Genomic DNA, 12252 nt, shown 5'->3' on the forward strand with positions numbered 1-12252 from the left:
GATGCAAGGCGCCCCAGCCAAGCTGTCACGTTTTGTTCCAGGTACAAGGTGAAATTTTAACTCGCAGGTTAACGTTCGCCTAAAGATTCAATTTTGTACCAGAAAATTGGTTTGCTTTGATGCATTATTACAAGCCATCAGATCAGCATGATGTAAGACAAAGACAAAAGTGTATGTGTCAAATTTGCCACTTAAACGGATAAGACTGAAGATATTGTCTAGCTGCATTGTCAATTCAGACGTCTCCTATTTGGAAAAAACGACAACCAAGTGATTAAATACACACCCAGCTTCTATTCTCTTTATGGATTAAATCGCATAAAAATTGCAAATCCATCAAACTGCCAAAGTGTTCACATGGCAGGAGCTTCATAAGCTTCATTCAGGCTATTATTCCCTCGTGTAGCAAAGACACAGCCCTCCCTAGTTCATGTTGTGTCGTTAATACAATGGAAATGAGCCATCTAAAAACTGCTGAGGCAATGACTGACTTTCTTACGTTAATCTTTCCCTGGAGATCCCTGAATCAATGTATGTCAATCTTTAATACGTCAGCCACTTAAAAGTATACATGTTCCACAGTCGCTCCTTCTCCTTTTGTCCCAAGGACAAGAGGTCCCAAGTTGAACACGGAACATCAGGAATGTTCCGCAAATTAAGAAAAACTGGGAATGTCTCCCTCAGAAAATGTATTCTCAATCTAGACTTCAATTAGAGTTGTTCAAGAAAAGGCATTTGACACATCTCATGAAAAGTAAACCGCCCTCTCAAGACCGTCACTGGCTTATATTTGAAAAACACACTGATAAAACTGCCTGCAGATATATTTCTAAACTTTTAAATGTTCTAGTGAGCATTGTTGGAGCAATGATCCAGAAATGGAAAGAAGATTATTTCACCACAACATTATAACGACTTCACAGAAAAGTACAAATAAATAAAAATCAGCAAATAATAATCTGGAATCAGCAGTGTAGCTTTTCAATGACAACTAGTTAATTCAGTTAATCACAACAGCCTCCATTCACCGTGTATAAAAAAGCTCTGCAGCCAGAAAAAAGTATATTTAAGTTTGCAGAATATCTTAGACTAAAATGTATCGTTTTTCTTTTGAAAACGCCATGTTTAGAGGAAGGCAGTTCTGCACATCACAGCCAAAACACCAAATTAACAACAAAGTTAGGAGATGAAAATCAATATGCTGAAGAAACAATACATAGAAATATATTTAGACATCTTTGGTACAAATATGTTTATACACATTTTTTGTAAATTACAAATCCAAAAGAGAACCCAAAATATAGTTTGTGTGGAAGGATGATGTTGAAATCCCACCTAAGCAATGCATGTGAATACTTGTCTTCAACCTTTCACTGACTAAAAATATTTTTTTATTAAGTACTGAATGGCACATGGAGTTTTCATTACTCCATGTGCCATTTTTTATAACACTTCATACTAAATTGTCTCTGGAGTAATTTGTTTTTGATACCCAGTGCTTATTTTTCTCTGCTGTACTTTTAAAACTCACTACATGTCATCAGTATTAACTCACTTAATAGCAATGTTCAGAATACCAGCATTATTTCCTTTCTGTTCAGAAGAAAATTTGCTGTAAGCTTTATAATCTCAGCAAAAAATGCATTGGCTGGAAATATCCTCTGGTCTCTCCTCAGTTCTTCTTCAACGAGAAGGCAGACTGAGCAGATCACATAACACAAACACACACAAGTAACTCAACAAAATGACAATCTTTGCAATACAACAAGCAAGCTGTGTGCATGAAAAGAAGATGTAATAATAATAATAAAGGCAACAAAAGTTCAGCCAAATGTCTCACTGGGGATGATGCTGACATAAAAGTCACAGATGGTACAAGCATCAAGAGTTGAGATTTAGAAAAGACTTGGATACAGATCACATAAAATGTCGTGAACATGGCAGTGACCCAATATTTGCTTTTGGATTTCAATGTGTAACAAAATCATTGTAAGGTATGAATGCAATAAAATGGCTTATAACATTTGATCTCCTATAACGTATTGGCTTTTAGGACACAGATAAACATTTTCAAATAATTGCAAATATTAATACTTTAAAAAAAACTGTTAAAAAGGTAGATGATTTAGACTCTTTCCTAAATTTAGTTTGCACAAGTTTTCAAGACTGACATGTACATATTTCGCAAAGTCAGCATCAACATTATTGTTTCTGAAAAAATAAAAAAATAAACCTATTTTAACTCAAATTGTTCATAAGAATAAATATATTTTAAAGGTCAGGACAATAGAAGCAAATTGCATATATTTAAAGACTATATTACACATGCTGGTTAATAGCTTTTCAAAAGAGTGGAAGAACAGTTGAAGTCTGTATACTATTTATGTGCAATATATTTTGGATTTTTTTTCTTCACAAACTGATTGTAACATTCTAGACAAAATTATTAGAAATACTATTAACTAAAAAAACTGAAGCAACATGTGAATGTATGTAGATATGATAAAAACAGGACAGTTGAACCCGTTAGTTATTCTAAAAAAGCTGCAGTATTGTAAAATACAGTAGATTGAAATCCAAAAGATAATAATAATAATAATGACCACGGGAAGTCAAAATTATCCAGTTATTTGTTAAAAGTTTCACAATTAACTTTAACAGTTCTTACTTGAACAGTGGAGACTCATTTTGTTTTATTGGTTAAAAAAAAAATGAAAGAAAAGAAAAAATGTTGGCCAGAAAGTAGCTTCAACTTTTTTCTTTCATTTCAAGGCATATAATTTTCCAAGCCAACAGGATTTTCACAGCTAACAAGCAAAAGCTATGATATGATTGTTCATGAAAAACAAATGACAATTTCTCTGGAATGTTCCTGAGGTGCCTGAACTTTATTTTCAATACATTCATTGCCACTGCTGCTGTCTGTAATGCTGAAAGAGATTGCTTTGAATCCATTGTTGTGGTTTTCTTCTCTTGAATGTCCCTGCAAATCGGAGTTGTTCTTTAAAGCCAGAGTAAATTAGTACTTTCAGCACTGAAACTCCCTGGACAAAAATAAATTGAAAGGTGCTGAGCAGCAGTACAATTACACCATCTATAAGTTTCTCTCTGAACTCGTGGCATACGGGTTGTAGATTCAGCTAAATTACCAACCAGGCCAAGCAGAGCACCTAAATTAATCCCACATTTCCTCTTCAGTCTTCCTCTGTATCCTTGCCTGCTTCTCACACCTCTTCCTGCTCTGACCCCCCTCAGGGCCAAGCGGAACCTACAAGTAATGAGGCTTCTGAGGCTGTTGCTGGATCCGTTTACCTTGCTTCCTCTTTAGGGAGTTGTCTACCTCAACTGCCCCCTACCTCCAAAAAAAAAAAAAAAATCTTAAAGGTTTCAGAAGTAATAACTTCCAAGCAATTTAAACTTTAAGCAGAAAACCTGCACTTGACTAAGTCAATATGATTTCAGGTGGAAGCTGAGCTGCTTGACAGCACATCACTGGTGATTGGTTTGGATTTTACATTTTAAACACAGCTGTTAATTCAACCCAATATTTACCTCAACTTTCCTCCCTTTCCTTGTCCTGAATTTCTTCCTCAGTACGCTCTTCAGAAATAAGAGCAACTGCTGATCTCTGTGGAAATGCAGGTGCAACATCAGGACTTTCTCTTCTTTCTTCTACTCTTTCAATCAACTAATGGATCCTTTGCAAGAACCTTCTGTCCAGCCTTAGCTGTATCTGAACCCTCTCAGAGCTCAGGTTAAAGCTTATCCTCCTGATAAATCATCTTTATTTCTCTTGTCACTGAAATCAATAAAAAAATGGCTAAACAAGCTGCAGTGGAAAGAAAGTGATGACAAATTGCCTGAATCAATGGATTTGTAGTGCTAAAAGAAGCAGCCTATGACTAATCATCAAGTGAGATTAAGCCTGAATTCAGCACTTCGACTGCAGTCTCTGTGTGTTCCAAACTCTGATCATAACATATGCTTTAAAAAAAATTAAAATGTATATATTTATATATGTGGCCAGGATCCAGCTCTGAAAATAATCTATTTTTGTTCTACTTTCCTTCAACTGATTAAACTACAAATGCCACTAGATTTTACCTCATTTTGGCAGTGGCACAACTACCAGGAGCAAAACATACTTATACATTGGGGAATAAAGATGTTACCTGGTTTTCCCAATTAAAAATTTGTACATTGGATCATTTTTAGTCATGATGACTATTATTGTGATTTTCTTACAATTGAATTTACTGATTTTGTGAGGCTACAATACCAGCAAAGAAATTAGTAAGAAATTAGGTGCAGTCAAATTTAAAGCAGTTCTTGAGGAAAACCTTATAAACAATCCAAAATAAAAATATTTTGACCCTGATGGGAAGGTTAGCCAACAATCCAGTCTGACTGAATTTGGGATATTTTTCACAGAAGAAAGGACAAGATTTCTGTTTCTAGAGCCGCAAGCTAAAAGACATAGCTGAAAAATATGTTTTGCTGTAATGCAGTGGCATGATATGTCTTTCTAATTTTTACTTTTAAAACCTTTTCAACAAAAATGCGTCTGGGTTATAAAAACATCTGATTTATTTATTTATTTTAGCCCTTACCAGGAACAGTGCGATGGCTGATCCCAGAATAAATCCAGCCACAACATCAGAGCAGTGGTTTCGATACTCAGACACTCGATTGAGGCCGGTGAGGAAAGCCGAACAGAGTGTGCCCAGGCAGAGCACAGGTTTGGCCAGACGGCTGGACTTGGTCTTGATTGTGCTGGTGATGTACATCTAGAGACGAAGAAGAGGGAGAAATAAATTAGGAACAAGGGAGAGGATTCAAAGATTATGAACTTGTCTTTGTTCCAAATGAACGCTGAAAGCCCATGCTCCTCTGCTGAAGCAGATCAATAAAGTTAGAAAGACGTTCCCACAGCAGGGACGTCAAACATTTTACCAATTCAAGACAGACAAAACAAAGCTGTGAAGGGAAGATGTGAAGCCTTGCATCATGATGAATTAAACTGTTTCGAAACATAGAGCTTTTGTTAAACTGAGTAAGATTTCAAAATTGGACTAAAATAGGTAGTTTTCAGTGAATGAACTAATGATACAAATGAGTCGATGATTTTATCTCAGAAAAGCAAGACGATGTTTTAGAAGTAAACTAATTTCAAAGCAAAAATATTCCAAAAGTTTTCATTCAGTTGAAAACAATGACTAATAGGCCATATACCAAATAAGGAGACACATTATGCTAGGTAAAGTAGATGTTGCCATTTCTTGCATATAAAAATATTCGAATAGTCTTTTACATCTTTATTGTCTTGTTGCCAAGTTCTTTAATTAGGGTTCAGTATAACATTCTTATAGTAAAGTTTGCTGCTCTGTTTTCTCACTTTGAACCTTTTGGCTGTTCCTCTATAATCAAGGTCTTATATATTGGTCTGGATCTTGATTTTTAGCTATGCCAAATCGCCTACTAATCAATCACTATCCAATGTTTTCTATTGATAGAAAACATTATAAAAAAGAACACTCAATGATGAGGAAAAACTCATTGTTGTATCTCTGTAGGCTTGTTAAACACATACAAATTACACTTGTAGCAGAAAAGATGTCCACCTTAGTTTTCAAAAAATAATTAAAAAAAATGTTTGTATTGAATACAAGTGAAATAAACATGAACTGAAGCGCAGCTGCTGCTGACTCAAAAGATCCCACAGAGTAAACCACGGGGTCAGACGCATCCTACTCACCGTCAGGTACACAGCAGAGTAAACACTCAGTGAGGCATCCTTGGATGGGAAAGACCGGCGTGCATTCTCCACAACAATGGGATTCCCAGTGCAAATGTTTCCATTGACAATAAACTGGTGATTGAACCGACACTCTGTGCCGGTGTAATTGGGCTTGCAGACAGACAGGAAGTAGGGCGAGAGGCCTCCGGTCACTACCTGGCCTGCATTGACAAAGATGTCTGTGGCAAACAGGCCGAATGCAAACACACCTGGGAGACGGGAGCAGACATGAGCATGTAAAAACTCACAGAACTAAAACAAAATGAATGTAACAAACTTTAGCAGCATTTGCATAAGTTTTGTTTTGAGTTAATTTGGGTTCTAATCATCCAAACCACAGAAGCACCAAATGAAATCCAAATGAACATCAGGTTTCTGGAAAACATTATTATTAGCATTAGCATTTTTCACATTTACATTTCATGCTTTCTACACCTAAAGTTGATGAATTTCAATTCAGATACTTCTACAACAGTAGGAACGAACAGAACTTTTAAGTCATGGGATAGGTAATAATAAAGTCTGTAAATATGACAAATTTCATATAGTTTTAACAGTTCTAATGTCTTTTCTATGTGTATTCATGCGCGGGAAATGTTAAGTTCAATTCTGTAATTTTCCAAACAGTTTGGAAACCCTGTGTAACCTTAGAGAGATGATTTTTTTTTGCTAACACACACTCTCCACTCCCACTAATCTATTTGGCAAAGACGGCTCAGAATGCACAGAGATTAGCTCAACTAAGACTGTATGCACAGGCTTACTTCTCTTAAAAATCGGTGCGACTATGTATCAGCAGGAAGCTTTTTCATTGAGAACTTGGATTATGTAGGTAATCGCTCCACTGAATACGCCGCAGTGTTTCCTGAATGAAGAAACACTGAAACAGACCAGTGAATGCAAATACTCTCCTGGTTAACAGGTGCGATGTGGAGGTGATCAAACAGAGACGGGGCGTTTATTTTAATCTAGCTATCAGCATTTACAAATGCATCATAAAAAAGAGAGAAAGGTGTTCTATTAGCAAAAAGTAAAAGTGAGAATGGAGCAGAGAAGAAAACAGAGACAGAAGGGGGAAAAAAATAGGATTTAATATGAATGATTGCACTGACACTTTCAGCCCACCAACCCTGACCAGTGTCTATGTCTGCCTTCCGTTTGCTGTGAAATATGGCTGCTGATTATCTAGCCTGCTTAGCCATGAAATTACTATCCTTTGTATTGTCATCCAGGCTTTGGGTGGAGGGTGGTTGCTCAGCGCATGTGTATGAGCGTGTGAAGGGGTGTCTGCGAGGGGAACGGGGACTGTGTGAAGGGCATCGGGGGAAACAGAGAAGGGAGATTAGCGCGAGAGGAGAGCACATGGGAGAGGTAGAGAATAGGAGCCGAAAAGCCTCAGTGAGCCTTTAAATCGGAGAAATTACTCAATAAAAAAGATGGAAGTATAATTTAAGTGACCTGTCTGAAGAGTATTTCAGGACTGGTTAGCTAATTGAAGGGGTGTTATTTAAAGGGCAAGAAATATGGTTTGAAAAGTACAAGGAAAATCCAAAAGATCTTCAATCACTTTGCAGAGTTTTACTAAATCTATGAGCTAAAATAAAGAAAGTGGAACAGTGGAGATAGATTAATTTATTGAAACCAATTGCCATTAAAGACGCAAAAAGCAGTTAGAAGCTAGATAATTGTGTACACGTTAGCTGCAGCTATTTAGATGATAATGAGTATTTTTCATAATTTGTTTTTTTAATTACTGACAATATTTGAACTAGTATTTACTTTTCTGTAGCTACGTATAGGAAAAAGTATATTAATAAAACTATAAGTAGAAAGCATCTTAACTGGGTAATTCGATTTGGAATTGAAACTCATCCAAAAAGATGGTTCAGGTTTTTATTTGTATTATTGTGAAAAAATACCCCTAATTCTTTATTTTTTATTTTTATTGAATATTACACAAACCCAATACCCTGAAAAAGATTTTATTTTTCTTTTACACAAAAACCTTGTTATATCCATGTTATAGCCTACCAAATCATGGGAGAGAGTGCTGATGTTGCAAGTTGTCCAATAGACAGTGTGCAGTATCCAAATGGAAAGTTATGTGGGAGGAAAAACTGGTAGAAAAAGTTGAACAAGTAACAGGGATAACTTTAGCTAAGAGAATTGCTGGGGGAGATTAAAGAGCCATGAACTCTAAACTCAACAACTCAAACCCACTGCAGCAGTGGCTGATCACCTCCGTGCAACGCCACATTGATCCAATCAATTCATGGAAAAGAACTGCAAAGTATACTGAGCATATATTTTACATGGGCAGATCTTGTACCTTGGTGAAGTGAGGTTTTGCTATGTGTAATTTATTACATGTTTTAATAGAAGTAAACAAGAAATAAGAAAATAAAGCCAGTAGCCTTGAGGCAAATCAAGTTTTTAGGTGAACTTGATTTAACACTTACCTGAAACACTCATTTCAGTTAAATAAATTATTCCTTTTAAAACACTTCTAAGACAAGGTTAAGGGTTTTGCAAGGAACTATTCATAATTCTATTTATTAACTGGCCTTTTTCCAAACCTGATCCATCTTACCTACAATGATTTACTTGCAAACTGAATGTACAAGTAAAGTTTGCTGAACAAGAACATGTGCTTGTTCTTGTCCACTAACCCTCGACACAAGTGGACTCAGACAACAAGACATGCCGATGTTCTTACCTATAAAGCGTATGATGCGGCGAATAAGCGGGTTGAGGTAACAACAGTCTCCTGTCACTATCGTTTTCTCCTGAGCAAGGAGAGCTTCCCTTGTTGATTTCATCACATACATGGACACTTCCCCGATGAAGATCTACATGAGTTTAGAAAATAGCCACAGGAAAGAAACAGAGAATCAGAGGTCAAGATGCAAACAGAAAGGGACACAAACATGGCTAAACAAAGAGCAAAACTCTTGGCATACTATGAAAAATCATCAGGACATTTTGTCCCGGCTTGGCCTGTGTTCATAAATGAGTGTGTTCCAATGCAGCCTTTCTTCAGGTCCATTATGGAGCGGACATTACATCAGGTCTAATGGAGAAACTGCTGCTGGACACACAAAATGGAACTTGTTGAACGCCGCCTGGGGTGGTGAACGCTGTTACAGAATATATGTGTGTTTTAAAAGGAGGCTGTGGATGCAGTTATTACATATTAGCACAAAATTTGTAGCCATGCTATTTTGTTTGTTTTCTAAAAGAGTTTGTTTGACGCCGCAGGACACTTGCATTTTCTTCCGCCCCTTTCTGTCTTGTGAATGTTTTCTTCCATCTACAAGGAAGAAATGATGTGTAAATGCTGGCAAAAATAAATAAAAAAATCGCTAAAAATTTAGAGTGTTTTGGAAAAGTGTTCGCATCGGTTGGACTCAATCCCATGCAAAAGAAAACGTCAATGGATTTTATTAGACAGGTCAACACAAAGTAATGGAATCCTGCAAGTAGAAGGAAAATTAAATATGGTTTTCAAGATCTTTAAGTCATAAAAATTGAATGAACTGCATTTATGTTCACTCCCTCTATTGTCCATACTTTTAGAACCACATTTTGCTTTTATTACAGCTTCAAATCTTATGAGTTATTTTGTACGTTTGGAAACTAGCATTTTGCTCCTCCTGAAAAATATCTCATAGCTTATTTCTGGACAGAGTGTGTATGTGAACAACAGGCTTTTAATCTTACCAAAGTTTCTCTATTGGATTTAGGTCTTCACACAACCATACCACTGGTTTATGCCAAATCCTTATTATAAAACATAAAAATACAGCACAGCATGTAATATTTATGGCTGCAAGATGGTAAAATATGGAAAAGTTTAAAAGATAAATACTTCTTGCAAATTGTACATAAAAGCCTACATGAAGCAGTCATGTTATGAATCATGACTCAAAAAAAAAAAAAACTGACTACATTTTTGAGTTTGTGTCAGTTGAGAGTTAACAAAAAGCACCAGCAACAACTTTAGTGGAATCGCCCTCGAAGCCTTTTAGTACTTCATACTTGGCACATGAGTTTGTTATTTCCAGCTGGTGACATTAACATTTCCAAACAGCCACATCCTGCCTTAAAGTATCTGAATCACTGGAGTCTGCTTCCCTACTGTAAAGGTTAGGTACTACTGCATGACTGCATTGTTACATCCCATGTTAACTCCCCTTTCCTTTCTAGAAATGTCATGGAAACTGACTGAAAACGACCAACGGCATGAATCATTTCAGACGCCAAGGAACAACTCAGAGTTCAACTGACACAGTGATATTGAATATGGTTTTCAAGATCTGAATAGGTTAAATAGGTTAAACAGTATCTTTGTAGTAAAAAAATAAAATAAAAAGTGAAACGTTTAACTCGATAACGTTTCTATGCTGAATTCAGTTTGTATCTAGATTGTTCATTTCCTGTGCAGAACTGTTGCCTTCAGCCCATTGAAGACAAGAAGCTTTTACTCATCGCCAGTTTCAACTGTGGCATTTCAAATTCAGCTCCCACGTTAAGAAGAGCCTGTGATTAATTCTTCAGTTTCAAGAGTTGTGATAGGTTGTGCATCAATTTTTTTAGCTCTATCTCTAGGGTTAATGAGTAACAGTCCAAATTAATAGACACTAAATATATGCTACAAAATATGTAAAGCTGAATTTATCATAGAAAAACATGTCAAATGACCTAATTAGCAAATCAATATTAATTAGGTGTAGTAAGTAACTCTACTGGTCAAAATTAATTAAATCCACAATAAATCAAACTTCTGCTTCTTCTGCCTCAGAAGTTGACAAGCTGCTTGCTACACGGTTAGCATCTTGTTATTCAAGAACCGTTTGTTAATTCATAAATTTTAAGCGTAGAAACTCATAATGTAATATATGCATAAAAATAAAAAGCAGTTCACCATGTTAAATTTTTTACAGACATGTTGCACGCATTATGGGTTGAATTTCTGCTGACGACTTACTGTGGTTTGCAACTAATTTGATTCTGGTACAGTTAAGCCCAAAATGTTTCATACCATTTGGAGATTCACATTTAAAATTATTCTTTTTCAAATAAAGTACTAAAATAAATGGCAAAGATCAGTTTTGAAAAAAAGATATCTACTTAAATCATTTTATTTACGTTTGATTAAAACCTGTTGTGCCAAAAATTATTTAAACCTTTTTCAATAATCCACCATAGGAATATTTTTGGGAATATTAAAGATTTGTTAAAATTTTGTCAATAAAAAAAAACATGTCAAAATATGCTGTAAACCAGCTGATTCAGGTGACAAAGTATGGAAAGGGTATGCAGAAAAAATATGCAGAATTTCTTTTCCAAAAACAGACAAGGATTAAAAAATAATAAACTGTCACTCCCATTCCCATGCTGGGATTTTTTTTTTCTTACAAAACTCCAACAGGCTGTCATGGGATCACTGCTTTCTCAAAAATTTCAACTGTGTTTCTGCTGGACCGGCATTTTTTCATGAACAACACCATTCTATCCATCATTGTCTTGGCACCAAAGGGACTGGACTGAGTTTCAGACCCTTCTTCACAAGTGAACAAGTTTATAGACTACTGCTTGAACCCGACCTATCTAACCTCCACAGATCCTTGATGGTCCAGCCATGCGGAAAATTCTGCTTAAATTACTGCGTCTGTACTAATTGGCTAGTATCTCAGCCCTGTCGTCGTTCATTTTTTATCGGCTGCTTCTTTGTTTTGTAAGACAAGTGGAAACAGAATTAAATGTAGAGCCTCAGGTTCAATCTATACACCATTACAAAACACAGAGGGCGCAACTTAAAAAGTTCAGGGTATTCACGCATGGATAAGGAATCTTTTTATGCAAATAACAGGGAAGGATGACAGAAGAGTAAAAAAAAAAAAAGAGAGAGAGAAATCCGTAATAAGAAGATTCTGATTGCTAATGAAGAATTTTTATTGAAAACTAAAAACAGATTCACTTTCAGAGCAAAAGAAGGAACTGACACTAATGAAAACTATTTGAGAGGATCAATATGTGATGCATTGTGGAGTGCTGACTCATAGTAACACTTAGCTTTAGGCAGAAAACTCAAGCAACGTGATGCGTTTTATTTGTGGCACAAGAATTGCAATGGCACATTAGATAAGCACAACCATAGCAGCACTTTCTAGGGCCTTAAAGCATCAAAAGATAATGACAATAAGCAATTATTAGCGCTCGAGACACAAAGAAGCATATGGACTGTAATATCTTCTTCTAAACGAACAGGTGGTGTGTGTCTAGGAATCAGACAGCTTTAACAATTACAACCATAATTAAGTGCTTCTTGATACTTTGAAATGAGTGCAGCGGATGTCTGCTGAGAAAGAAGTGAAACCTAAGATAAGGAAATGGGACAAACTGTACAACTAAACGTTCATCATGTTCATCTTTCTTTAGTGGGCTTTATAACA

General features: G+C 36.0%; 1 protein-coding gene across 1 annotated transcript in view; it reads right to left on the reverse strand.

The window, feature by feature from the left end:
• plppr1 (phospholipid phosphatase related 1) overlaps positions 1-12252 on the reverse strand; it is a 43725-nt gene that overhangs the window by 4213 nt on the left and 27260 nt on the right. Inside the window, exons 4-6 of the mRNA XM_055040660.1 lie at positions 8514-8646; positions 5756-6006; positions 4611-4787 (exon numbers count right to left, since the gene is read on the reverse strand). Of these exons, the coding sequence (XP_054896635.1) occupies positions 4611-4787; positions 5756-6006; positions 8514-8646 (561 nt within the window). The remainder of the gene's footprint in view (positions 1-4610; positions 4788-5755; positions 6007-8513; positions 8647-12252) is intronic.

This window comes from Poeciliopsis prolifica, unplaced genomic scaffold (assembly GCF_027474105.1).
Source record: "Poeciliopsis prolifica strain line A6 unplaced genomic scaffold, Auburn_PproV2 SCAFFOLD015, whole genome shotgun sequence".
NCBI classification, from domain to species: Eukaryota; Metazoa; Chordata; class Actinopteri; order Cyprinodontiformes; family Poeciliidae; genus Poeciliopsis; species Poeciliopsis prolifica.